At 52.3% G+C, this 27,617-nt stretch overlaps 8 protein-coding genes across 8 annotated transcripts; 5 read left to right on the forward strand and 3 right to left on the reverse strand.

Annotated features, from left to right (window-relative positions):
- Nucleotides 1-3,958: 3,958 nt before the first annotated feature.
- On the forward strand, nt 3,959-5,233 carry G6M90_00g044670 (uncharacterized protein; the record flags this gene model as incomplete). The annotated part of the gene is made up of 1 exon (XM_014692314.1): nt 3,959-5,233. One exon carries the CDS (start codon nt 3,959-3,961, stop codon nt 5,231-5,233), a length of 1,275 nt encoding a protein of 424 aa, XP_014547800.1.
- A 3,037-nt stretch (nt 5,234-8,270) lies between these two features.
- Nucleotides 8,271-9,553, forward strand: aga-1 (Arginase; the record flags this gene model as incomplete). Its single annotated transcript, XM_014692315.1, has 3 exons — nt 8,271-8,354; nt 8,588-9,171; nt 9,244-9,553. The coding sequence occupies 3 exons, from the start codon at nt 8,271-8,273 to the stop codon at nt 9,551-9,553; spliced, it is 978 nt and encodes a 325-aa protein (XP_014547801.1).
- Nucleotides 9,554-12,232: 2,679 nt separating this feature from the next.
- On the forward strand, nt 12,233-13,013 carry G6M90_00g044690 (uncharacterized protein; the record flags this gene model as incomplete). Its single annotated transcript, XM_014692316.1, has 3 exons — nt 12,233-12,435; nt 12,531-12,805; nt 12,916-13,013. The coding sequence occupies 3 exons, from the start codon at nt 12,233-12,235 to the stop codon at nt 13,011-13,013; spliced, it is 576 nt and encodes a 191-aa protein (XP_014547802.1).
- Nucleotides 13,014-14,739: 1,726 nt separating this feature from the next.
- On the forward strand, nt 14,740-15,271 carry G6M90_00g044700 (uncharacterized protein; the record flags this gene model as incomplete). Its single annotated transcript, XM_014692317.1, has 3 exons — nt 14,740-14,932; nt 15,072-15,171; nt 15,241-15,271. 3 exons carry the CDS (start codon nt 14,740-14,742, stop codon nt 15,269-15,271), a joined length of 324 nt encoding a protein of 107 aa, XP_014547803.1.
- Nucleotides 15,272-15,950: 679 nt separating this feature from the next.
- Nucleotides 15,951-19,259, reverse strand: LYS4_1 (Homoaconitase; the record flags this gene model as incomplete). The annotated part of the gene is made up of 15 exons (XM_066130355.1): nt 15,951-16,310; nt 16,360-16,492; nt 16,562-16,937; nt 17,007-17,067; nt 17,152-17,347; nt 17,562-17,733; nt 17,785-18,061; nt 18,120-18,193; nt 18,248-18,271; nt 18,334-18,356; nt 18,437-18,470; nt 18,601-18,658; nt 18,711-18,813; nt 18,864-19,159; nt 19,248-19,259. 15 exons carry the CDS (start codon nt 19,257-19,259, stop codon nt 15,951-15,953), a joined length of 2,199 nt encoding a protein of 732 aa, XP_065986269.1.
- A 1,014-nt stretch (nt 19,260-20,273) lies between these two features.
- MDM35 (Mitochondrial distribution and morphology protein 35) lies at nt 20,274-20,799 on the reverse strand (the record flags this gene model as incomplete). Its single annotated transcript, XM_066130356.1, has 5 exons — nt 20,274-20,278; nt 20,352-20,442; nt 20,508-20,581; nt 20,655-20,692; nt 20,759-20,799. 5 exons carry the CDS (start codon nt 20,797-20,799, stop codon nt 20,274-20,276), a joined length of 249 nt encoding a protein of 82 aa, XP_065986500.1.
- Nucleotides 20,800-21,619: 820 nt separating this feature from the next.
- Nucleotides 21,620-25,989, forward strand: apsB (Anucleate primary sterigmata protein B; the record flags this gene model as incomplete). Its single annotated transcript, XM_014692319.1, has 2 exons — nt 21,620-24,748; nt 24,805-25,989. The coding sequence occupies 2 exons, from the start codon at nt 21,620-21,622 to the stop codon at nt 25,987-25,989; spliced, it is 4,314 nt and encodes a 1,437-aa protein (XP_014547805.1).
- Nucleotides 25,990-26,381: 392 nt separating this feature from the next.
- Nucleotides 26,382-27,176, reverse strand: deoC_0 (Deoxyribose-phosphate aldolase; the record flags this gene model as incomplete). Its single annotated transcript, XM_014692320.1, has 1 exon — nt 26,382-27,176. The coding sequence occupies one exon, from the start codon at nt 27,174-27,176 to the stop codon at nt 26,382-26,384; it is 795 nt and encodes a 264-aa protein (XP_014547806.1).
- Between the last annotated feature and the right edge of the window lie 441 nt (nt 27,177-27,617).

Below are 27,617 nucleotides of genomic sequence, written 5' to 3' on the forward strand. Positions count from 1 at the left end.
ACAGCGAACTGCCTTCATCCGATGCCACAAAAAGGCGCATAAAATATGGTACTCTCGTATTTTCGATACGTGAACGTATTGTTGGTAGCCGGGAGTAGCGAATGGTAATTGTGATTACCTTTGGAGGATACTGTGAAGACCTCAGAGGGGTGTAGGGTTTGCACGGCAGTTTACGCAGAATCTAGACACCTTTCTTTTTTTGCCCGTATACACTGCGAGCTATGGCTTATCCCGCGCCTGGGAGAACATTTCTGTAGAGTGTGGTTCGGAATAGTATGCGTAGCAGTGAGTGTCGTAGCCTCAATTGTCACCAAAAAACGACAATAGTTAAAAAAACTAACCAGTCCAGGGTACAGGGTAGGTAGGTATTGGGTAGTCGTAGTAGTAGTATAGCATTTGCTGCTTGATGCCGCCAGATATGCAAATGTATCAGGACCACGCAAATTCGTTTCACTCACGTGCCATGCGTCTAGAATATTCCAATGCCTCGGTTGCGGAGGCACGAAGTGGCAGTTGCCATTTTCTGATACCAACAAGGAAATGCCCAATGCACCACACCCACCGCACCCACCACACTCATCGCGTCGATGCAACGATGCAACAGCATATCATCCCTGTCGTCTCATAGCATGTGTACATACAGCTTATCCCATCGTGTGCTGTTGGGACTAATCTGGCCGTTTCATTTCATAGCACTTTATCGTGCCAAGTGTATGAGAAACCAAAACCGCGACAAATATTATGCTGACGAATAAATCGACCAGGGCCTCCCGGAAACAACTGTCACATTACCAGTAGCAAAGGCAAAAGGCAACAATGACACTCCTCTGCATTGTCTGGGAGCTCTTTTTTCACACGGGCAACGCAAGCAAATCAAATCGCCGTGTCGCATGGCAGAGTCGTCCAAATCTGAAACGCAAGTGACCCAAGGACCGGGCAAAACGTACGAGACTCTCTGGGACAAGACAGAGCATGGCACTGTCAGCAACCATCACAGTACCCCATATATACTGTTGCCCATGGATGACTCTCGCCGGAGGTGTCCAAAGCCAACCCTGTCGCTTTTACATTGTACATAGCATTCTGCCACAGGTCGACGTAGCAAAAGAGGGCAGTTGTGTCCTACCCAGGCGCCAGGCTCGGGGATCTAGATGGCGCTTAGGCATGATACGAATAAAGATTGCCAAAGAAAAATTTTTTCTTCCCTTCGCCATCATGGTCTACTGCGCATGGGCTAAGTTTGCCAACCTCTCATCCTCCTTTTTTACTGGCGGAGAGACTGACTATGCTGCGAGGCTATGGGCACTCGGGAGGTGACGGCTTGCGATAGTCGGAGCATTGCTGCCCAAAGGTGGTCCATTATCGTGCATTATGGCCCATGAAGCCCTGCACGGGGGTAATCAGTAAAACACTACGACATCCCGTTGGCTAAATGCACATCAACAAAGGGGCCGTGGACTTGCGACATGGCGCTGATTTCTGTGCAAGCGGAACGGCAGTGCGTCGTCTTGGTCCCTTGTTGGTTCTCGAGAGCGACCCGCGATGCTCCATTTGCAAAGTGTCTGGTGGTGTTTGCTCAACATGGCAGTCAAGGTTGAAGCAACGCAACCACTCCATCCGCAGTACGCACCAAGTACGTTAGTATGTATATAATGCTACAGTTCCCGGTGTCTGACGGAGGCGAAGGGACGATGAACACCACCCTGGGGATGGAGGATTAGTCGGCGTCCTTTGTGTGCCGCCGCCACCAATCCCATCGGCTCGCCCGAACTCAAACTGACGTTGACCTGGTTTGCGATTCACACGGCTCTTGTTCAATCAATCTCGTCAGTTCCAAGGGCCGCTGGGCCTGCCTCGGCTCCCCTGTTCAACGGAGCAACTAGTCATCTGCGCAGCTCCAGCTCCCAGCTCTGGCTCCAGCCAAGTCCCGAGTCTGATTCAAAATCCGGCCAGCCAGACCCTAACTATCAAGAGTTTGGTACCTGACAAGCCTCGTGGGACTTGGGCCGCAGTTGCATAATTGGGACTGAGACTGTTGCCTCGAACTTTCTGAAACACAAACATTCATCCTATGGAGAGCCGTCATTGATCCGGCGTTCGTTTAAGGCACGGTGTCCTAGTCTGTGTGCTCCGTCCGCATCTGCTGTGGTGTTGTTGAGTCGGAGGACAGTGTGCTCGGCTGCGAGACGGCAAGCTTAGCTGACCACTTGCGCCGACGTTTTGTCTTGTTGGGCTGGATGTGCATAAACGGCGTCCAGTCACAGAGACATTCTCGTCCTCGCCCTGGTTCGCGGGGGACGCAGTCTATACTCGGCACACTTTCGGGGCACTCTAAGGAAAAAAAAAAACCCAAAAAAAACTCTCTAAAAAACCACGACGACGACAAGTAAGAAGCAAGGGGGCATTTTCCATCTTCTTAGCTCACAGACAAAGATTATCCATCTGGCATCATCAAAGTGGCCATCCTGTCTGTTCCACCGCTTTGCTTGCAGGGGTCCCGTCATCCGGTGGCTTCCATCATCTCCAAGTCCAAAAGCTCCGTCAGCACTCAGAGCTGCATGTGCAGGAGAAGCAAAGCACAGACGAGCAGCGGGCCGCAGATCACTCTGACGGTTTTACATTTTTTTTTTCGTCCCCCTCCAAAGCCGTCCCGTGCAGGCTGCTTGAGTAATACGTCTCGATGGTACTTATTATAGGCCCGACGCCAGCAGACTAGTCAAGGAGTCGAACAAAGTTCCATGTCAACACTTGGGACGTGGAACAACCTGGACACTCATACACCCAGACGCTCAGTCGCTCAGTCATAGCTGGGACGAACGAGTTACTCCGTACGGAGTACATGAAGCCCATACCTTGAGCACCCCGTACATCCATCCATATTATATTACTCTATCCTGTCCCATTTCCGACGCTCTCCTCACTTGCATCTGCTCCGTCTGGTTCGTCTGAGAACAGACCTGCCAATCGCAGCGTTTTGCCCCGTTCGCCTTGTTTGTTACCCTCCCGACTGTCGGCCGGCCACGCTCTCACCTCTCTCCCTCTTCTATTGACGCTTTGTCACAGCTTCAGTCTGGCCTGTTCGGTCTCTCTGAGTTTGTCTCTCTGCGTCTTCCACCGCCTCTCGATAGTTAGCCACGAGGTGTCCAGGTGGATTGACTTGCACCTCGAGGACATACCGCCCCCGACTGCTGCATCAGCATCTGAACATGATACCCAACACCACCAGGATTTCTTCTTCTCCGTGCTGGAGGTTTCTCCTTTGGGTGCTGACACCTTGACTCGACTTGTTCCGAGTGCCATTGACCGTACTGCTGCTTGCTTGACCATTATCTGGTTCATTTGTTCATTTATTCATTTACCTACCCGCTGCCGCTCCACTGGTAGCTGCGCCTGGCAGTACATAATTACCTAGAACACTGCATCAACACTCGACTCTGGAGTCCGGGCACTGAACAGTGTAGCCACAGCCGACATCTCGACGGCGGAGTCTTTCCCGCCAGCCGCATGCACGTCGATTATTGGACTCTTGAGTGTATATTCACGATTGCACCCCGGTACCGAGCGTTGCTTTGGGAAATTCTTTTGGCTTCAGTTTCACTACCCGCTCCTCCCCGCCCGCAACATCAAAAAGCGCAGGAGCAACCGGCGTACACCACCACCGGGCCAGAGCAACGCAGGGCAACAGCAACAAGAAGCTCTTGAGCGGCTTTTTGCTGACCTCCGGACCCTCTTGCCTCTCCATCTCCTTCCCTTACTATCACGCTCCCGCTCGTACCCCACAGACCTGCATTCGACCCTCCTCTGATAGGATCGTTGCACGGCGGACTGGTTTTGACGCCAGCCCAAATACGTTGTTTCTCCAAAACGGTGGCGGTTGGAAAAAAGAAAGGCCATCCACCAGCATCAAGCATTGCCGTTTGTGCTTACTATACGTTTTTATTACTAGCTAGCCTAGACAATGGGCAAACGCAACAATCATCGGCGCCGCCGGTTGACACCTAGTCTCAAGCTCTCCCGAGAGCCTCCCCGTATCAATCATTCATCGGGAGCAACGGGCCCAACGTCACCGCCAGAAACCCCCACCGGATCGCCACACATGGCCCGCAAGCCACCACAACACTCGGCCGTTTATTTTGGCTACTCTGGTCGTCCACTGGAACAGGACCCCAACATCAAACCGGTTGGTCATGGTCATCAATTTAGCTATCGGAGAGTCATTGGACCGGAGCAGTTGAGCCCTAGGTCATCGTCATCGGATGAGTCTGAGGGAGAAGAGGAACAAGCAGGAGAAGAGTTGGACGATGATTCGTCTGTGTCCGATATAGCACGGCCCCAGAGTATCATCAATTCTACTGCAGCGTCTTCTGAGGATGCAAGTTCTGGACCGGATGATGAGACCTCCGGGGATGGAGACGACGAGGATGACGAGGACGCGGATGACGAGGACGCGGATGACGAGGATGCGGATGATGAAGACCGCGGAGTGGAGGAAGAAGACTACGAAGAAGAAGCAGAAGAGGAAGAAGAACACGTGGAAGTCAATGCACGACCTTTCTTCCGTCTGCCTTCGGAGCCTGAAACAGTATCCATTTCAGCAGCGGGCTCAGAGGCAGGAGATGAAGCAGCCCGTCAGTCCCGAGTCGCAGCTGTCCCGTCCAGCGCCGCTTCGGGCTGTGAGTTCACAGTTGAAGACATAGATGCCATGGACAGTGGCTGCGACGGTCTCGAGGTTCTCCTTCCAACAGAGATTGAGTCCAATCGAAGTCGCTCAAGGTCCCGTCACAAATACGTTGACAAAGGGATGGTGCGGGACTTTAAGAACCTCAATTGCAGCAACGACGTGTCGGAGAATGAAGTAGATGCCGAGGGTGAATTAGGTATGGATACTGAAAGTGTCTTCCTGAAGAGGCAGAAGGAGATCCGGCGGAACAGAAGGGTTAGCATGTCGAGTACCGGGAAGCGAACGCACAGCGAGTTCAGCGAGTTCACCGACTCAGACAACTCTGACACCGGCGGTCTTGATGTCAACGAGGTTGGATCGAGCGCGCGAAAACTGCGCAAACGCCTGCACCGAGGCAGCCTGCTTTTCCAAGACCCTCCCGCTCCACGTATCGACGAGCTTGATGAGCCGGACTCCAGCGAGAATGAATATGATGCTGCGGATCCACTGGCTCGCGAGCTTCCGTACTGGACAATGGAGACAATGGAGATTATGGAGGTGGAATCGCCATAAGGGCACAAATTATGCGACCTCGATACACCGCAATCGCAATACCTCGATGCTCGAAAATCAAAATTGATGATGGATGGAGTTATGATACATTGGACAACCTGCTGGAACAGAGATAAGCATCCCCGCAACATGTTTTAAACGTGAGACACGTGTCTCTCGCGCATGGTGAAGGTTGAGCAATCTCTGGACGGAAGCGGCTATGATGCACGATTACGAGTATGATCATGAATGTGTATAGAACGACGGATGACGATTATTATTGGCGGCAGTTCCACTTTGACCGGCTGCATCCTGTCAAGGCATCCGTGCTAGTTGCCGAGACTGGGGCCGTCAAACTCATGTTTCGCTACAGCATGACGTTGCACGACCCGCGGCGAGGCTGCCATCTGACTTGGTGGCATGGCACCGGCAAAGTGATACAGTCTTGTCCAAACCCATATTCGAAGCATACATATATAGACCATATAGACTGATTTGAAATGACTATGCTCTGCTTCATACTCCCGCACGTCCCCCGCAGTGCTTGATGGCGTGCAAAGACCTGCTACCAAACAACATGAAACTCGTACTCCGTACAAGGATATTAATTATTTGATTACCTGATCTGGCCATTCTGGGTGACAATGACCATATAGTCGGCTCCAACGGCCACGTTCGCCTCGTTCGTTATTCCCCCTTTCAAATACTAGGGGCTTCGTTTGAAGGCCCAATGCCTATGACCATGAAAAGGTGGCTGGCTTACTGGCGTTCTCTCAGCCATGGTGGCTTTTGTGGATGAAGTTTCGAGGGCGCGCTCACAGACTTGGGGAGACGTGGTGAGTCAGACAATGTCTGAGAATAGCAAATACGTAGTACTATGTACAAACCACAGTGACTACTACCTACGGAGTAGAGGTATGCGTATTTGCAACTTGATTGTGCCGGACATGCGTCTCCCCGAACCCGGGCTCCATTCGGCAATCACGATGCAAAAGGCGGGGAAGCGAGATGCGTCCAACAATTTCATCACTCACAGCCACCGTCACTGACTCGGGTGTGCAGTCCTCACTCTGTCTGGAGAATGCCGTCACTCGTACTCACATCTTTTCCAGGCCTGTTACCCTTACCTAAAATGATCAAGCCACAGTCCACATGACCATTGTCCCTCATGGTCCGGCGCATCCACCGTGTGAGGCCCAACAAGTTCACGTGGGTAGCGCCGGCTCTGGACTGCCACGGATTTTGCGCCCCCTGTCTGTCTGGAATGTGTCTGTGGCCATCCCTGCGTGTTTGATTGCGGTCCGGCCGGCTGGGGTGTGCGTTTCGGAGGTAGTTCCTCTAAAGTTGATTCCGCCAGCGGAGCCGCCCGCAGCCCCGGAGGCGGCAACATGGAACATTAAGCCAGAACCTCGAGCGGCTGGTAGTCTGGCTGGGGGCCCGACGCTGTGCGACGTGAAAAGGCCCTGGCCATGCAGATGATGATGTGTTCGTATGACGAAATGTCGGCGTGACACGGCATTGGACATTTATTACTTGGCCTTGACTTCTGCGGAGAAGATATTTGTCGGAAGACGACTCGAGGAGATGACGTAGAGGAAGCAAGTTTGATGCTACCAGGAACAAAAAAAACTCGGCTGCCTCCGGGACGGGATCGGATGGCCCTTGTCTGGACGCAGATGTGACAGGCAGCGGCGCGCGGTCGGAGATGGGTTCCAGAAGCTTGGGGAATTTAGGAAGGTCTGCGATCTGGCAACGTGAAGCAGGCGGAGAAGGATCTGCGTAAACTGACTGGGGAATGATGCGTGAACTTATTATTTAAAGCGCTCGAAGGTGGGCTTTGTTTTTGATCTTGAGACCCTACCAGCTGGGCACTTGAGTCCCCATCTGCGCAGAAGTAATGGAGTCAATAGGACTGAAAGAGAGAGAGAAGCCAGGAAAAAACAATAATAATAATCATGAGCTGCTCCCCAGGGCTCTTGGTTGTGGAAGGAGCGATGACCGCACCTACTAGGTTGAGGGCGTAGTCGCAACACCGTACGGAGTACTCCATAGGTATATAGGCAGACAATGAATATGCAGCCAAGACGATGGATTTGGGCGTCTTTGTTTTTATTTGCCGGCGTGTCTCTGCACCTCTTCGCATCAACGCCGACATCAATTTTCAGCTCAGATGGTCGGCGGCTCTGCACCGTCTCGCCTGGGTCTCGGAGCACCGCCGGCGATTATGATACATACACGCAGCCCCATGCTCGCTCACCAAGGACAAGGCAAATACATAAAAGATGGAAAAAAGGTATATGCAGCACAGCAACGCATATATTATATCATAAAGTACACGGCGCGTCATAGAGGGAACACACATGGGACATGGATCCTTTGTTTTCTGTCGGCTGCAAACGACCCCCTATGCATTCTCCTGCCCTCTTATCAAATAATTTCCACAAGTTTCCGCGCCTTCTGCCCCGCGGGTCGGAGGGCCGACTGAAGCCATTTCGTTCCCCCCCAAGCTTTGCCGTTAAGTGACATTCCGCCTTTGACGGGCGTGTTTTGTCCTCGGTGACTTGAGCAGGTCCCTCAATTCCCTGCGCCCCAATCCTTGCCGCTAGCCACGATCTTCTCGTCTACCTGCACTTAGGAGTATAGCTTGCCATTTCTAGTCTTCATCATCTGCCCACGGACTCGACTCGGCGTCCGTTCCAACATGCTGCTCCTCCCCATCCCCCCCTCTTTTTTTTCTCTGACTCTCACTCATGTCATGTAAGCCAAGCATGAGGGTTGTGCGGAATCTATTGTTATTTAACTTGGTCCCTCCCATTCCTTCACTTTCCCTTCCCTCTCCTGTTCTTTTGTAAGACTCCATTCGTATCCTCGTACTCGGTTCTCGGCACTCCTACACCACCAGACACCGGCCCTGTCATCTTGGAGATTTTTTCTCGGCTCCACGTCATAACGTATTCATTCACCTTGTCCCCCGCCCCTCGACATCTAGACCACGGGCGAGATCAAGAAAAAAAAAGAAGCAAAGCGACAACAAAAAACACATTTCTGCATTCCCACAATGAATACCGATATTGTCCAGAGCCGTTTCCTTTCCAACCCGCAAGACCTCGGTGTCGTTGCGGTTGGCTTCTCCAAGGGTCAGGTACGTACTGCTAAATTTTCCGACATTTTTGCTGTCCCTGTCTTGCAGCTGCGGAATGTAGTAGCATTTAACCCTCGTGTCCTTGTTGACGCTACACCATTCGCTGCCCCTCCATCTGCCCCTCCATCGCTTCGTTGCGTTCATGCACATGCATGCCCTTCACATCTTTCGTCATCCATCCCCGGCTTTCTTTATCATTGTCTATCGTAGCTAACACACCATGTCCTTCGCAGCCCAAAGCTGGTGTCGACGCTGGCCCCGAAGCTCTCATCGACTCCGGCCTCCTTACCCAGATCAGGGAGGAGCTTGGCTACAAACTGCATGGTGACACCAAGGTCCAAAAGTACGAGGAGCTGATTTCCACCACCGACGCCGATCACCGTGGCATGAAGAACCCTCTTACCACGTCGGCCGTCAACCGCAAGATCTCCCAGGAGGTCTACGAGCACGCCAAGGAGGGACGTCTCGTCCTGACTCTTGGTGGTGACCACAGCGTTGCCATTGGCACTGTCACTGGCAGCGCCAAGGCTATTCGCGAGCGTCTGAACCGAGAGATTGCCCTCATCTGGGTTGATGCTCACGCCGACATCAACACCCCCGAGGTCAGCGACAGTGGCAACATCCACGGCATGCCTGTTGCTTTTGCCTCTGGCCTGGCCAAAGACGACAAGGAGGAGTACTTTGGCTGGATCAAGGAGGACATGCTACTCAATATTAAGAAGCTTGTCTACATTGGCCTTCGCGATGTCGACAAGGCCGAGAAGCAAACTCTTCGTGAAAACGGCATCAAGGCTTTCAGCATGTTCGACGTTGACCGGTAAGCACTCTTCTTTTCACCATGCTGTCACATGGCCGCGCCACGGCAATACTGACCTGTAACGTGTGCCAGCTACGGTATCGGCCGCGTCGTCGAGATGGCTCTTGCCTACATTGGTGCCGACACCCCAATCCACCTGTCCTTCGACGTCGACGCCCTCGACCCCATGTGGGCCCCCAGCACTGGCACTCCCGTGCGCGGCGGTCTGACTCTCCGCGAGGGCGACTACATTTGCGAAGCGGTACACCAGACTGGCTCCCTGGTAGCCATTGATCTTGTCGAGGTCAACCCCAGCTTAGCCGCCACCGAGGCTGGTGCCCAGGAGACTGTCCGAGCTGGCTGCTCCCTAGTGCGCTGTGCCCTTGGCGAGACGCTTTTGTAAGCAGTTTTGTAGGACTATTTGGGGATATGCTACTTTTGCTGGCGATGCGAAAAGAAAGCGTAGACAATAGATTTATACCACTGTTTGAGACATGACACGAGACGATGACGGCGCAAATTTGCAACGGGGATGGCTATGGGACCATTGGAACTGTACATAGAATTGGCCACCAGATGTATCTTGAGAAAGCTAATTGGCCATGCTTTTGGCTGGTGATTCGTGATTCTAGACCAAGCATTGTAGTTTTGTCAATGTCCCTTTTGGACGTGGTGTGTCTTGTTGTTGATGGACAAGACTGCAGCATGGGCGTTTTATCCCGACGGCGCCGAGTGAACAGACTGAAGTAAGTGTGTTAACTGGACGTCATGATCGGGTCGGATGGGAAGCACAGCAGGAAATGCGCCCTTGTGCACAGTTGGTTGCCAAGCGTACGTGATGCACCAATGGTGTAAACTCTAGAATAGTATAGAAGGCGAAGCGCGATTGCACATATGGTGGTGCCTCTTGGTACTCGGATGAGTCCTGCCATCTAACCGTGGCTGCTCGGGATGTAAGGCAACCTGGAGCCTTTGTTACCGTCTCTCTCGTTACCAGAATCAGGACAACATTGGAATTCTTTGTCCTTTGTTGGGCTGAGAAGACCTACTCGTGTAGGTGTGCACGCGTGGATCCCGGATACTGACTTGAAACAATCAATCAATATATGTACTTGTTATAACAAAGAAGGATTCGTCGATGGAACTAGGGGAAAGATGATGCCAAGTCTGGGACGATTAAAAGAGAGTACGTAGTAGTTGTAGGTGGCGGCCTGATTTGCTGGTGGGCTACGGAGTACGCTTTGAAGTTCAATGTTGCTCTCTTGCAACTATCTTAGTAGGCACTGACCTCTCTGTGTTTTGACAATTGACGTTGTGTCAAACTGTCAATACGGTTAGTGCCTTGCAGCGGCTTACCCACACGGCCGTAGTTGACACTTGTGCATAGCTAGCTCTGCCTGGATTTCCTACATATATTGATGGACGCCGGACGGGCCCTCGGATTTGGCGCGACGCGCTGCCGGTCTGCGGGCGACGTTGCTCGAGTCAAAGTTGGCGGTCGACGAGTGACGCCAGACGCCATGTGCCTGATGTGCCTGGCTGGTCTGGTGGGCCGTTCAATGTTGGCGCTGTGGGACCTGGCAGTAGGTAGCTGCTGGCGGTGAAAGGGACCAGACTTGACATCTGGAGGCCAGGCCCCACTGTGTGGCTACTGAGTCGATAAGCCTGCCCATGTGCATGTGCCCTCGAAGTCTTGTGCCTGGCACCGGGCCTGCTCAAGTGGCGGGACCGGCATTGAGGCATTGATTGATCAGGGACATGGGAAGCATTGAAGTGCTGGCGGCCCAAGTTCCCGAGCTTGCCGTACTCAGGCACCCCACGGCCAAGCCCATCCAGCCAAAGGGACGGGAGGGAGAGATCTGGCATGATTGATACTGAATTGTAGAGAGGAAACAGCCAGGCCATCCACGCCTCTCTTGGTCATGGCCGAGCCCAAGTGGTTTGTTGATTCGAGCATCCAAGCCGAGGCTCCCATTTCCGGCCAGACCTCTTTTTTGCTCGGTCCCTGGTCAGCGACTACATATATTGTACCATGCTTGATACAAGTTGCGTTCCACTTCCCACATAGGGCGTCACCGCCAAAACGCACTCGGTACGGAGGAGCAGAGTAGGAGTAAGACACCAGGGCTCGCGGGAGCTCGAGTCGGACGATATCGCAGCTCTTCTGGCCATCTTCCAGCCATCTTGATAGTGACCAATGGCTCGCGGCGTCAAGACTCGAGCTGGCGCAGTGTCTGGCCCAATGACAGGCTGCGCAAGGCAAGCAGGGGGGCAACGCATCGGCCGCATGGAAGCGAACCACCAGGAACCATCGTTGTTTCCCCCCCGAAGCGGAGAAACGGCCGTAAATAGGGCTCCTGTTGGTGCTTGGTGTGCCTGTGGGTGGAGACTGGAGGAAGCACCTTGACCCTTGGGCTCAACTTCAATGTCATGTCTGGTTCGCCGTGGCCGGGGGACAACATGACTCCAGCGCGGCCCAGCGTCTCAGTGCTCCCAGGTTGGGCCTGGCCGCCGCGCATCACGCACCACGCACCACGCACCACCACCGAGTTCTGCTGACTTATCCTCGTTCCTTCCTGACGTGGCAGCAAACGCCTGGTTTGATCCGAGTCCCGTTGGGCACGCTGTGGGTTTTCCTTTGCTATTTTATTTATTTATATTATTATTCGTATTATTTGTTTTCTTGGCTTGTGACCCATTGCAAAAAAAAAAAAAAAAAAAAAAAGCGAGGCTGCCTGGCGCGGCCCGCATGCGAGCTTCGGAAAGGCCCATCTATATATAGTTCGCCAGCGGCCGCCGTGAAGCCATCGCTGCCACCTGGGCTCTTTGTTTCCCTCCAAACACCAATTCCCGGGGCAGCGTCATACCAGGCCCGGCGACGACAGCGACGCCGTGCGGGGCTGATCAAACTGATTTCGAGGAGAGGGACGTTGGCCGGAAAGTCGCGAAACAACCGTTGGACCGGCTCGAGGTCGTTTTGGACCCGACTTTGTCGTCGCCACCAACGGGCAGACGCTTCGGCTCTACTGTTGTCTGATATTGACGAGTTCTTGCGAAAGACATCCAACACACAGCCGCCGCGATGAAAAGCAGACTCACGTCGACGCTGGGCGGCAGCTCGATTGTCTATGAGCGAAGAGCCGTGAGCCAGATCCGCACGTATAACTGGCCGCCGCTGCAGCTCAATTTCTGGATCTTCGTCATGCTGCTGTCGGCATCCAGCATCGTCGGCGTGTTTTCGTCCTTTATCCAGATCCAGACGCAGTTGGATCTGCCCATACCTTGGTACGTTGTACAGTCTTTTTTTATTTTATTTAGAAAAATTGTTTCGCTCGCCTCCGCCCCGGATTCTTTACTTACCCATTCTGCTGCTGCAACAGGTACTTTCCCTACTTTATAACCGTTGGATCCGTGGCCATCCTTTTCATGGGCTTCATCTTCTGGCTCATTGCGACCCGCCGGCTGTTGCCGGCCATTGTTATGATCGGCGCCTTTATGCTCTTCGTCTTGTGGCTTGTCGGCTTGGTTATCGTGTCGGTTCAGCTTTGGGGGCCGAGCGGCTCGATCCAGAGCACCTGCAACCTGCAGGTGTTTAATAGGAGTCCCCATGGGCTGAACCAGGAGACGCTGGCGTGGATGCAGCAGAAGAATATATGTGAGTTGAATTCGCCTGTCTGTTATATACATGTATATGTATAGTATACGTATACGTATACATGTATAGACGATTCTCTGCCGCGGCACCGTCGCTAATCGGACACACAGGTCAATGCTGGCACTTGGTGTTTGCCATGTCGCTGACGGGAATTGTTTTCTTGGTTTGGGTCATGATTATGGCCTACCAGGTGTTTGTCAATTCATGACCAGGTCCAACGAGTCTGTATAGTATTGGCTAGTTGGGGTGTTTTTTTTTCTTTTTTCTTTTTTGGTTTGGCGTATGTTATTGGCGATAAAAAGGCAAAGGATCAGCGGGAGCAGTCAATCATTCAAATCTTTTCATTTGTTTGTGTGTATGAGTAATGGTTAACGACGGCGACGTTGGAATTTCCTGTGTATGACAAGATGGCTAGGGGGGTGGGAGATTGGTGTTTTCTTTTGGAACAGATATCTGGCGGCTTGCACAGCCTGTATTTTCTTCTCCTTCTTCTTTTTTGAATTGCTTGGTTGAGGAGCCAATAACTACAGAATGGAGCCAGTTGCTCCTGTTGATGGTAACAGTAACTTGACCTTTGTGGGTGCGTGGTTCATACTTGTTCTGTGATCTGTAGAGGCACTGGGTACTCACGGAGGCTGATATGCCTTCAGCCAGGCTCTGAGAGTCTGAGTTCTTGGGCCCGTTGAATCAGCTCAAGTGCTACTACTAGTACTATCAACCATTTCTCCATACAAGTCTTGGTGGCTTGTGGGCCAGTTACGGGGAGCTGATGGGCCCAGGTGCCGGGAGCCCGCGAAGCTTTACAAAATCCCAGCCCTGAGCGTCGTCATTGTGGCTGCCCCTCAATTCCCGGCCATCCCTCCATCGAGTCCATCCCTCCACCCCGTCGATTCGACCCTCCGTTCAATGTTGCCCCCTCCTCTTGGACCAGTCCCTGCATCAGCAGTATGCAGAAGAGAACCCTGACAATCTCGACGCTTTCAACAGTCGAGAAACTTCCGAGCTAGCAGGCCAGGATGGAGAGGGTCTGATTTGTGGGCATGAGAAACCTCCAGAAGAGGCGCAGCCATCATAATCAACGGGACATCTCGCCTATCAGTATCACATCACCCCTTGGCGGGGCCGATTTCATTCGAGGGCCACATGCAAGAAGTAGCATCCATCGTTGGCCATATCGGGAATATCGGCAGCCTGTCGGGAGGAACCATTGATTGTCGAGTCCCATGCTCGCCAGGAAACCCAGCTACTAGCTTGTTGGATACAAGTAGTACTCCGTACATACTTTCATTGCTGGCCTGGCAACCCTACCCCAAATACCCAGACGTAAAGTGCGTATCAGTGCCATGCTCAGACGACTGGCCTGTCCGTTTCCTCTTCATTCATCCGAGTATCCCGTCGACCCGGACAAACCATCGAGAGGCGCTCATCCTGGACCTACCCAACACGCAGCGCCATTGTGGGCAAATTTGAGCCTTCGAAGACGCAAGACACGTATGGAGGGGGACTAGCAACACGTACTCTTTGCCCCGAATCATCCTGCCCCTTTCCCCCACCACCAGATATGACCTAGCGAAAGCTTCTTTGCTTGTCTAGCTGAAATGGTTTGCAGGACCCCGTGGACCGCCATGGGACCCCTTAGCTCGAATTGCAAAGTCTCACCAGGCAAAAAGACGCCTTCTTCCACCATTCCCAGACTGGACAACCATTTCCCTGGCTGAAATGAAGTGAAAGAGGGGAATGGATTAAAAGCGGAGGAGGTCCGAATGAGGCGTTGCGAGCTGGACGAGAGATATAAGTTGACGATAGATCCGCCTAAACCTTGGTCATCTTTTTAGAAAAAAAAAAACTTTGCTACATCTCTGCAGTTTTATCAATTCGGCGCATCGATACCAGGTTCATCGTTTCAAACTTTATCTGCTTCATCGCTTTACACAATGGATTTCCTCAAGCAGGCCGTCAACTCCGCCCAGGGTGCTGGCGGTAACAGCAACAATGACAACAACAACAACCAGCAGCAGCAGCAGCAGGGTGGTGACAACCAGCAGAACCAGGGTGGTAACAGCAGCAGCAACAACAACACCCAAAACCAGCAGGGTGGTGACCAGCAGCAGGACTATGGTGACAAGGGTAAGCCGTTTCCCTCCTCTGGCAAACGGATGAAACCGTCGCACACAGCCGTGTCTGGCAGGTCCTCTCCCAAGCTTGTCACATCTCACTTGCCGCTCGGCCTGCATGTCCACTGACACGCTGGCTGAACGAAAAACAGCTTTCGACTTCGTCGCCAAGAAGGCCGGCCTGAACCTCAGCCGCGACCAGGAGGAGAAGATTACCGACGGTGCTCGCCAAGCCTACGAGAAGTACTCTGGGTAAGTCGACGTGTATCAAAGTGGCAATCTGATGGCACCAAGTCGCTGACGACATGTCATTGTGTACAGCAAGAGTGTCGACTCCAAGTACTCCAATTAAATTGACGTGATTGAGATACCCACCCCCCTCAGGAGGGAAACAGGATTTGCGGTTGGGATGACGGATGGATATAATGTGGCATGGTTCTTGGGGGTGATGTGTTGCCTCTGAGACTTGAGGTTGGCGCCATGGCGGCACAGATACCATGCCAGTATTTTCGTTTGTTAGACATGAAACTACGGAGTACAGATTCAGATAATGTGGGATGCCCCTGTTTACGTGTCCTGGTGAGAGCTTTACTGCTACATATCTCGGGGAACTTTCATGTGTTCCTCCTGTTCCTGTCCTGCCTACCGGTGTGTGTGTATATTGGCCTGTGGCCGGATATAGGCAGGTGTAAGTAATCAATGCAAAAAATGCAAAAAAATAAACCCGCTATTCTCTACGCTTCCGTTTTGTCACATTGCACTGGGCCAGGGGGTAGGACTTGGTGGATGGAACAATCTGTGTACGATCCATTTTATACCAACTACTCTATGCCAGCCAATTATACCAGTCATTTACGTAGTATATCAGCTATTATGTACCATGCTAGATGACATATAACAGCCGAGTAACTCAAATTCAAACATCTATAGCGTTCATCCCAGGATTAGAAAAGAAAGCCCGTTGTAGTAACCAAGACAACAGATGCCAGGAACACCCAAAACAATACTATCTATTTATCAGGAGAGAGTTATTATTGCTTTTCAGCTGCGATCTTAGTCTTGACCCAGCCCTCAAGTCCACCGCAAGCGATGATTTCCTGCACGTTGGGGGGGATCTCGCCGACTTTCTGCTCCCACGAGGAGCCATCCTTCTCGGTAATGACAACCTTGGAGCGGCGAATATCCCAGAGCAACCGCCAGCCGGTGCGGTGGGTCAGGACTTCCTTGTCCTTGTGCGTTTCGCGGAGACGGTGTATAAGTGCAGGCAGTTCGACACCGAGGAGAGCATTGTTAATGCTGTTACGGCTGAAGATGTTGCTGAAACTGCCGGCAGCGACTAGAGGAATCTGTTTCGCTAAGATGGCAGTTGCAGCTTGCTCTCTTGAGGACCCCTGCATCAGGTTAGAGATTGCTTCTTATAGCAAGAGTAGGAGATATTACACAGCCAAAGTTAAAGCCTGCTACCAAGATATCACCGGGCTTAGCAGTTGTGCTGAATTCAGGGTCGTAGTTCTCCATGCATATCTCTGCCATCTTCTCCCTTGAAACATGATCCTGATAAGTGTACTTGCCCCTGTGATACTCGGTTAACCGTGCCTGTTTGTCTTGAGTTTTGGGGAGTTGCATCATGGATCGGACTTACGGATAGATGCCATCGGTGTTGATGTTGTCCCCGTTACAAAAGACAATCTCACCTTCAATCCTCTCGGGAAAGCCAGGGATAACCTCAGTTAAAGCTTCATCTTCAGGCGCAGCGGGGCTGGATGACTGCTCTGCGCCGGCGCCTTCAGCAGTGGCAATCACGCTATCGGCCTCACAAAGAAGCTTGTCAAGAGCCTTCTCTATAGACCGAGCCTTGTCGGCGACATGATCACCGCTGCCCTCGCCAATAATAACCTTCTGGACACCCTCGGGCCTCTGGTACCAACCAGGGCCGGCGATCTTACCCCGAAGAGCACTAGCTGCGACAGTTTCTGGGCTAGCTAGGTAGGCCTTTGCTTTGGTAGATCCCATGCGACCTAGGATATCGTCAGTCCTTATAACGAGTCTTGGAGTTATAAATCTCAGCTAGCAAGGAGTTCAAGCACCTTTGAAGTTGCGGTTTGACGCACTTATACCAACTTCGCCGTCTTCAAGAAGACCAGTACCCTAGGACACGCTCAGTCATGGACTTTTTAGTTTTAGGGGTTAACTAACAAGACCTATACATGGGCCACAGCCAGGTGGCAGTACACGGGCACCAGCGTCAACTAGAATCTGCCAGTCGCCTGCCTCCTCGGCTGACTCCTGCTCGGGAACAGAGGCTGCAGCAATGTAAAGTTCAACACCGGGAGCAATTTTAGCAGGCTGACTATCTTCAGCCGCCTCTCGGAAGACACGAGCGGCGGCAGCGAAATCCGAGCTCCGAGCGTTGGTACAGGAAACGAGACTTACCCAGTCAGTGATATGAAGCTAAAGGGGAGTCTTGACTGGGGAATACGTACTAAGCCTTATCTACAGGAATATCCTGAGACTCAAGAGTCCGGACAGGGGTAATAATTTTCACCGAGTTAGGCCCGGCAACAACTGGGTAAAGTGTAGATAAGTTTCTGGAAAGTTAATAATTGCCTGAAAACGCCTGTAGCAGTGTTTATGAGACATACAGGTAAAATTCCTTGGCATAAGAAGCGCCGGGGTCGGCAACTAATTTGTCTTTGACAAGCTCATCGATGCGCTCGTGGTTGACGCGCTCCGTGAGTGGGCTGTTGAACATAGCAGCAGTAGTAGCCTTGGCACGGTACCAAGAGATGAGTGTCTTATCAACGGGAAATAGCCCTTCATTATGTATTAGCACTTGCTTGTCTGTTTCCTTCGCCTTCCACTTACCACTCAAAGCACCCCACTCAGTAGTCATATTTGCAATCGTCAAGCGGTCCGGAATTGGGATGCTTGCCAGAGTCTCCTCGGAACCCGTGAATTCAAGGGCATGGTTTAAAACCTCGTCCTGGTTGAGTGATCCGGCTAAAAATACGATGACGTCTTTACCAGTGACACCACGGGGGAGGATGCCAGTGAATGTGATCTTGGCAATTGGAGGTATTTGCCACCAAGTCTTGGATTGACTCCATATGCTAGCCGCGTCCGTTCTTACAACGGGTGTTCCCTAGAGATAAAATTAGTGCTTTACAATCTAAAATATCCTCGTAGGTGGTGTAACGTGCGAGCGCTCCAATACCACCATAATGATTCGAATGACTGTCACTAGCGACGGACACAGTTCTTGGCCAGGCGTGTCCTATTCACCTGTTAATATGCCACCCGTCGATCGTAAGCGCTAGCGATGCTCTACCTTCTTCGACCATAATTTGATGGCCTATCTGATAGTTAGCAGGCTTGCCATCCTTCAGTACCTTATGTGCTAGTGATTTTATATACCTATGCCTCTTTTGGCCGGGTAACTACAGATTCGTTAGTCAATGAACGCTTGAGTTTATTTGGGTTACCAGAGGGGACAACTCACTGGCGAGAGAAGACTTACAACTGAACACCATGCCGGCCAGCAAACTCCTCCACTACAGGTCCCAGTTAATATTACGGTGTATAACTGTGTTTAGGACTGTGTCTGCGGAGCAGTGCTCATGAGACATATCCAAAAGAGAGAGAGAGAAAAAGGGGGGAATTCAGTTGCAAGAGAAGACTGACCCAGGCTGTACTTCTTAAGATTTGCAGGTGTTTCGTTTTGCACATCGTGATCAAGGCACTTGCAATCAATTAGCCGGAGTTCATTAGTTGCAACAATACGTTTTACTCACCATAATGATCTGGCGTTTGTCACGGATCTTGGAGGCCCCCATTTGCATGAACTTCATGGCTACTGGCCACGAGTTGTCATGAGTCATACAAATGCTAGGTTTTCTTTACGGAGGGTTAGCCACATGCAACCTTGGATAGACTCGAGAACGGACAGTGTGACATAGTCGCCGGCCTTGACCTTCTTGCCGGGGGGAAGGTCCGTGGAGTATCGCTGGACAATCTTTTCGGTGAGGGTCTGGGCGAGGGCCGGGGCTGGGGGCCGCTGAGGGGAGCTGAGGGCTACGGCATCGGGGCTGCTTTCAAGCTGGGAGTGGAAAGCATATTGCGATCGGGGCCCGGTGGAAATACAGGCGCGGCCATGGGACAAGGGGGCGGAAAGAGATCGAGGGTCGGCGATGAGGGTCGGAGGGCGTAATCGTGTGCCGGCGCTGAGAGCAATGACTCTCTGCTACAGAAATCGCCTGTTAACTAGGATTCTCTGCGTGAAAGGGGGCAGGAGAGGCAGGAGAGAATCAATTAACGGCAGAGGAACTCACGAATGCAGCCATCAAGGATAGCGATGGTTGTAGAACAGATTGGCTCCTTGTCCGATGGATGGCGCACGTAGAATTAGAATCTGGTCTTTGAAGCCGCGCGCATCTGTCATTCCTGTGGGGTAGGAGGCATGGCAAAATAGGAAGCCCCTGATTGGCCCAATGATCCAGTGTCGTCAAGGTGGTGCTGGTAGTATCAGATCTCGGTACCTCTGCCGGATGTGACAATACAGGAGTGGAATGCAAAACACAAAGAACTCAATTCGCAAATGATGCATCGTGCCCGGACCAGGCAGTTCATATCGTCATGCCACTCTACTACCGACATTTATCGAGAGTGGCTAGCTCGCCCTAAATCCTAACAAATCCGAGAGCTTGCTTGTAAGCCGAGTACCTCGATTCAAACTATCGATTCGAACTAATTGCGTGGGTTCTCAGTGCTTGTTTTCCCCTCCCACAGCAGTAATGCTGGCGATTGGTGAAGATAATCGGCCGTAACCGTGCAGTAATCAAGGGCCCTGTGGTGGTGGGGGGTGGCTATATTTAAAGAGAGCAGTAGATCTGTTAGGTGCTTATCAATCTAGAAAACTCGTACATATTCTGGGCGAAATCATTGATTCGCTAGTATGGAGAGGGCTATCGAGCAGGTTAGCTCACCGCATAGTGGACATAAACCTGGTATCTGGTTAGGTCAAATGCTTCATACCTCTCACTACATGCTTACATTGAATGCCAAAAGACAGATAGATAAAGTTGATATCGACTGTAACAGCTATCGGGCGTTCTTTTTTTTTTTTTTTGGTGGGTTGGGTTGGGTTGGAATAGGCGCGATGTCGGGTTATTCGCGATGACCCTGCAAAACAGGACATTGCGCGTTATGCCCATAATGCACATTTGGTTTGTATTTCTTTAAATGTCTATCATTTATGAGATATATCGAGATAATATACATGTGTGTGAAAGACGGATACAGGGGTTGGGATATAGTGAGCGATGAAGTGTGAATGCAGTCGGGGCCTGCCTAGATGTTTATTCTGTCTCGTGGTCAGTCATCCCGCCGTTCGATGTGGGAGGTTTCATTGTTAAGCCACATGCACGAAATCTTACTTTTTGGCGTCAACAGTCTGGTATCATTCTCCTTGTTATCCTCACGAGCGTCATCGAGGAGTTTGTCAATGCCCCGGTCTTTGAGCGCAACCTGCAGCAATACGCTTAGAGTTACCGTGCTGAAGCCACCCAACCGTCGATTGGAGAGAGACTTACCCCGAGGCATTTTTGGTATTGCTGAAAGAGATCCGCACACTCCTTGTTGTCTTTTTCTGCTGCTCGAAGGTACTCTAGTTCTCGTGGCTCAGCGCTGCACAACTCTGCGTGCCCCAGTGAACTAGTTCGTGGTGTGTGCCGACTTACTTTCACTGTACCATTTTAAGAAGCAGGTATCGTATCGTCTGTGAGCAAAGAGTAGTCAGCTTGTAGTCCTGCAAGCCGAGGATGCTTTGCGCTGTCTGCCGTACTCTTTTACTTCGTTGCATTCTGGTGCCAGTGATGCGGACATGACGAAAAACACAACAGTGGGAGAGGGAGCGCGATGATTGTGATGTAAGGAGAGATAACTAGATGGTATAACCTAATGCATGCATCTACACGTAGATGCCAAGAATCTGATACGAGAAGAGACCAAGATGGAACTTGGTATATTCATGAGTCTTGTCCGATGGTGCATCAAGTCTGGTTCGATATGCAAGGCCAAGGCCCGCCGGGTTAAAGTCGAGATGGCTCCACATGGCCTGAGGCCGATCAGCCTGGTTGCCTGGCAAGATGACAGAGGGTTGCTGCTCCAGAGACTCCATCACGCGCACGCTAGTAGCACTTGAGACTAGTACGCAAGTAGTGACAGCGTTTGAGTGCAAGTTCCACCAAAACTCAATGGTAGGAGCAACCAACAGCCACTAGGCACGACGCCCGAGGGGCAGATGACTCGGGGCGAGGTCGACAAGCTCCATTGACGATATTGCGAATCAAAACATTAGAGCCAGCTTAACCCTGGTGCATGCATTTGGCGTCGCCGCCATCGACGGGGGCATTCCAAAGTCGTTCTGTTTTTTCCTTTCTTTTTTGACGCCTGTCCTTACATGCAAAGTGTTTCATGCCCATATCCAAGCGCTGTCTCCTATTGATCTCCACTGCGGGAAGGCGCGTTCAAGTTTGGGTGCATCCTCCAGCTCCAGTGTCGCCTTGCGGTCCACCTGGGCATCACTGCAGAGCACACGCTTGAAGCTTCAAGATGCGCCGTACAGGTGCCTGATGCTGAGTTGTCGCCCTGCTGGTCTCCAATAAACCACTGCCTTGCACGACCACGCGCGCGGCTAAACACCATGCGGGACTCAAAAGAGAGCGATTCCGCGCCGGAAGACACTGGGCATGACGCGAATGCGCAACCTGACGATTCCATTCTGAAGCTGTTACCACCACCTGGCGGCGCCTCTGCCTCGGGAAGCACCACTGGCCCGTCTGCAATGGAGAGCAGCTACGTTGACGCCGTAACGATAGATCATAGCCGGGCACCTGATGTCACTATTACGGAAGAGGCTGTACGCGAACATTTCAAGGACCAAGAGTCGAGCTTCTTGCCCACGCTGTCTCCCATCGCTACAAGGACAACAGCTGAGGATGCGACTGGCGCCGACGATACGATAGATACATCTGGCAGAAAGAAGGACCAGAATGCGGAGAAACGAGACGACGACCATACTAGTGATGTTGATGTTGGAAATACTACATCGAGTCTTGAGAATCTGGACTCTTCCCCTACGACTGCCGCCGCTGCAAGAACCATTTCGAGAGCTGTTAGCATGGCTAGTAGCGCGACAAGGGATGGCCGTACTGCGCCTGCGGCAGCAGACGAAGATGATTATAGAGACGAGACCGAACATTCATTTCTGTCTGGTGCAGACGACCCGTTCTTACAATCCCAAATATCTGATAAGCTTGACACGGGAAGCACACCCAGTAATTCCTTGAGGATTGGCAAACGGTCAAAATATTTGCGCAGCCGGTACGGCAGCCACCGATCATCGACATCTTCGCTCATCACGAATCCAGAATCACAAGACGGTAGCGAGGCCACTATCGGCCATGGTGTTGACTATGCTCTGCAATCAGGCGGCGCCGTTCCGGCGTTGGGGATGTTACGCTCGACAAGCAACCCCTTTCAGCGTTCGATAAGTGTTGGTAGTATGGTGTCTGGCTTCGGTGGCGACGATTTGAATGATTTGCCAAACCACCACCTGGATACTCTTCCAGAAGTCTCGAGCCCTGACAGACCGAACCACAACGACCCCCTCAGGACCCCAAAGGCCTCACGAGAGAATTTGAAGGCTACTGCACCTACAGATACCGTCATAGCTCAGCATGTCAAGAATGTACAAGTTCCCGAGTCGTTGGTGAAGGAATACCGGTTTAAGAACAGCCTTCAAACGCCTCGCCGACCATCTAACCTCACCACAAGTATTAGCACTGACACCATAACAAAAACCGGCAGGAACCTCACGTTGAAAGAACAGAGCAGCACTATCGAGAGGCTGTCAAAGGAGAACTTTGATTTAAAGCTGAAGGTCATGTTTCTGAGCGACCGTCTGGATAGACTCTCTGAGGAAGGCATCAAAGAAATGATCTCTGAGAACGTGGAACTCAAAACTAGTCTTGCGGTGTTGCAACGTGACAACAAAATCCTCCGGAAACGCATCAAGGAGCTCGAGAGACAAGCCCGAGATGAAGACAATAGACCAAGCACGGCCTCGTCGACAGATCAAACCTCCAAAACAAACGATGAAGATGCCTATGAGAGAGAACAGGAGCTTATATACCTGCGCGAACGGGTTGAAGAGTATGCTATTGAGATCGAGAGGCTTCGCAACGAGAGTCTTAGTCGGGAATCGGAGAAGTTGCAGCTTGTTCAAATGGTCAAGACGCTTGGTGAGCGATCTGGCAGTAATGCCGGCGTGCCTGATGAATCTGCGGTTTGGAGCGACTTGCTGGAACAGGAAACTGTCCGTCGAGAACAAGCAGATGAAGACAACCGGAAACTACGGGACGAAATTTTTCGGCTCAAGAAGGAGCTTTCTGCGCAAGGCAACATGCAACACACCACCAATATTTACAATATTTCCAAGAAGCCTCGCGATGGCGCGTTCTCGCCTACTCGAGCAACGTCTGGTCTATCTGGGGAGACAAATGTTCCCGACACGAACCTCGGCGGGGTTAACGTCTTGGTTGATGAACTGCGGCGGGAAAGTGAACAACTGCGGCATGAGAACGCTGAGTTGAGGCGTGAGGTTGGCGCGCAGACTTCAATGCTTACTTCGAGGAACCGCGAGAAAGAAAGGCTCTACCAGGAGATTGAAGATCTCAAAATGGCTCAGCGCCGTGGTGGTCCTGCTCCATCCACCATAGACAGCATACTTGACCGCTCGGCGTCCCGTGCCGGTGGTCATGAACGATCACAATCCCGGGGAAGCGGACGGACTAGGCAGACTTTGGCTGAGGAAGAATCTGAACGCGAGGGGCTAGAAAACAAGCTGGCTGAAGTACGAGACAAACTCAGCGAAGTCAGGCTCCAGAACCAGGAATTGCAGAGAGAACTTGAGTCTTGCATGGTAGACTTTGAGGCTGCGGTCGAGGGCAAGCGGCAAGCGGAAGATAACGCCATGTCCCTGCAAGAAGATCTTGACACGGCTATGAACGATCTCGTTGCTCTACAAGCTGAACGAGACGAGGCCGTTCGCGAACAGGGTGAAATGGAGAACGAGTTTGAAGCTTTACGCCATGAAGCCCAGGAAGAGATCGATGCGATGGAGGCCGAGGCCGATCAACGTAATGAAGAGATTCAGCGCGCATATACCGACTTGAAAGATCGCTCAGAGAATTTCGACGCCTTGCAGGAAGAGATGCGAAAGATGAGCGAGGCTCTGGTGCGGCTGGAAGATGAACAAACCGGCAAATTGCGTCGTATCCAACAGCTTGAGGAAGAGTTAGACTCGTCAAATAAGGAGCTCGAGGACTTGGAACAGAAGTTGATGGAGGCAAACGAGAAGAACCAGCGCTTCTCGATACAACAAGAATCAAGCCAGGGAGAGATTGCCTTTTTGCGCGAGGAGCAAGAGGTGGACAAGATTCGTATCGGGGATCTGGAGGCGGCAATTGCCAACGCGGAGCAAAATCTGCGAGACGAAAAAGACAGAGCCAGGGAGTTGGATAACCGCCTTCAACAAGAGCGCATGCACAGAGAGATTGTCGCCGACAAGGAAAAGGAAGAGGTCCAGCAGGTTGTGAATGAACTCAACCGGGAGGCTTCAAATGCCAAGGACGAAGTAAGGCGACTGCGTAAGAGTCTGTCGTCTCGGGAGGTCGAGGCTACGGAGTGGAAGGAGAGGTTGATAGAGCTCGAGAATAATCTTCGAGAAGCTCTTGGTGACCTCAACGGCACCCGATCTTCTCTTCTCAAGGTTCGTATTGTGCACTCTTGATCTATGACTGTGGTATACTGACGACTCAACTCTAGTCGATTGCCAAAATGCAACGGGAACTCGAGAACACAATTCGCGAGCTCGATACAACAAAGGCGTCGTTGGTCGAGAAAGATCGCATCATTAAACAACGAGACGCTCTTTTGGAATCTCATGCTCTTGAGTCACGAAAGGTTACCGAGTTGTTGGAAAGGGAGCGCGTCGCGCACCGCAATACAAAGGCGCAATATGACACATTTCAGAGGACACATCAGCACCTCACACAGACGGCTAGTACCCAGGATGTCAGAATTGCGGAGCTGGAGAGCACCAGGGGTCAGGATCGCAGAAGGCTTGCCCAGCTTGAGCAGACTGCTCGCGATCAGCTTACAGAGAGGAACGAGCTGCTTCTGATGCTGTGGCACAAATTGAGTGCTCTTTGCGGGCGGGAATGGCTTAATAACAATACGCTTGTCGATCGGCAAGTTGTCCCATCGGTTGAAGTGATTGCGACCCGGCTTCCCGGCTTCTCGAAAAACCTTGTTGGCGCCATCAAGGCGATTGAGGCTATGTTTGGAGGGCTGCATTCCAAGATCAAGTCGGTGGAACGAGACTTGCATCGAGAGTACCAGACTCTTGAGAACAATCTTGAAGTGAGAACCAAGAAGCTGGATCGTCTCGAGACCATGTTGCGAAACTCGGTGGCCTCGGGAAGCCTAGCTCCTCAGGATATGCACAGTCGAATGGCCCGGTTGGAGGATGCCTATCGCCAACTCAAGGTTGAGAATGCGACGCTTCGGACGGCCAATGATGTACGAAGTCGTGCTGCCCATGACGGCACAACAACACCTTTAGGCAGAGGTACCACTGTTAAAGGCTCACCTTCACCGGGCATTCCACGCGGGCCGGGAGATCGTGATAGGAGTCGAACTTCCCAGCTGAGCCAAGACAGGAACAGCCGCTCAGGGGGGTCATCTCGGTCCAACACTGCTTCTGGCATACCCCGGCCATCCTCGGGCAATTTCACCAGCATGGAAGTTGCCTTGCCGAGTGAGGGCGAGCCGACCAATAATGACAACCGCTGGCTCCTGAGACTTCGGGACATGGAGTATAAACTGAAGATGGAGCGAGAAGGCCGCAACCAAGATCGAGCAGCTGCACGGCAACGGCTCGGCGGATTGGAATTGGAGAATAGAGATCTCAGAGAGAGAGTAAGGAGGACAAACACAGACACTGAGTAGTATTGCATGTGTTGTCCGAGCTGGGATATATGACCATCTGAGACATGGAAACCCTTACTATTGCAACAAACCCCCCGTTTTCTCTTTTTTACTCTGGCAGCACTTGGTTTCCCCACCAGTTCTGTCCGTAATGTACAGTAGGCTTCTTCTTTTTCTTCTTCTTCTTTGGCTGGGCAGCGATGATGAGCTTAAATTTGCAGCATGTTTTGTGACTGTAGGGTGTTGGAAGAGGGTAGCAAAGGTGGTCGTATTTTTGGGTAATGAATGTTTTATGAGTGGCTACGACGTCTATCATCTCCTCGCTGCGCAGTGCATTTCTCAAAACAGTAGCGACTTCTCGGCACAGACACGAGGATCGTCTCTGTCTGCACCATCCACGCAAAAAATAGTAGCTAGCACGAAGCTCCGTCTCCGTCGGTGCCATCGCTCCGCCGAACCTCGACCTCGATTTCCTCGTCGCCTATGCCTCTCGCCCTCGCCTCCTCCAAGATGGCCTCGGTAGCAGTCGCGCCCACCCTCGTCACCCCGAGGCTCATGACGTGCAGCACGTCGTCCAGCGTCCTCACGCCCCCGGCCGCCTTGATCTGCACGCCTGGCCCGGCCGACGCCCTCATCAGCTTGAGGTGCGGCGTCGTGGCCCCCTCGTAGCTGTACATGCCATTGTCCCGCCTCACGAAGCCGTACCCGGTGCTCGTCTTGACGAAGCCGACGCCCAGGTCGGTACAAATCTCGCACAGCTTGCGGATGTGCTCGTGCTGCAGGTAGTCGTTTTCGAAAATGACCTTGAGCACGGCGCCCCTCGTCGTGACGATGCGGTTGATGGCGTTGACCTCGTGCTCGACGTAGTGCCACTGGCGGCCGAGGGCCTTGCCGATGTTGACGACCATGTCGATCTCGGCGGCGCCCGCGTCGAGCGCCTCGACCGTCTCGGCCATCTTGGTCGCCGCCGTCGAGCTGCCGTGCGGGAAGCCCACCACGGCGCATACCTTGACGGGGGAGCCGGCGAGCACCTCGGCGGCGAGCGGCACCGAGCACGGCTTCACGCAGGCGCTTGCCACCGCGTGCTGTTTGCAGAGGAGGAGGCCCGTGGTGATTTGGGCATCGGTGAGGGTGGGGTGGAGGAGGGAGTGGTCGATGTGGGCGGCGAGCATGGGCAGCGAGACTTTGACTTTTACGGGCTGGGCCATTTTCCTGCGCGTCTCGTTTCTTTGGCTTGCTTTTTGCGTTCTTGCGTCTTGGGTGTCGATGATGTTGATGGCGTGTTTGGAGGCGAGTTGGGGACTTGGAGGGGTCTCGTGTGCAAACTACTACGTGTGTATTCTTGGCCGACCAAGGCGCTCGCAATGCCTGGAGTTGGCACAATATTCATTATTGGGCATGAGCCTTCTACTTGTTGCAGTTCCGAATTGTCGGAAGGATTTACCATGTTTTCACGCCGAGATAGCTGTCCAGTGTCTGGCAAGTCTGGTTTATGCCAAGCGGGGTGCGGACTTCCCGAAAAGGAAACACCGCGCCACTTACACGGCTGTAGTAGAGCCCGTGACGAAAGTCGAGGGGGCTGAATATTTACTATTTATTGGAGTGGTTGTTCGGCTTGTTTTTCTGGGGTCATCTGTTCCTCTTCATCT

The sequence above is a fragment of the Metarhizium brunneum genome, chromosome 2 (genome assembly GCF_013426205.1).
Source record: "Metarhizium brunneum chromosome 2, complete sequence".
Taxonomy (NCBI): Eukaryota; Fungi; Ascomycota; class Sordariomycetes; order Hypocreales; family Clavicipitaceae; genus Metarhizium; species Metarhizium brunneum.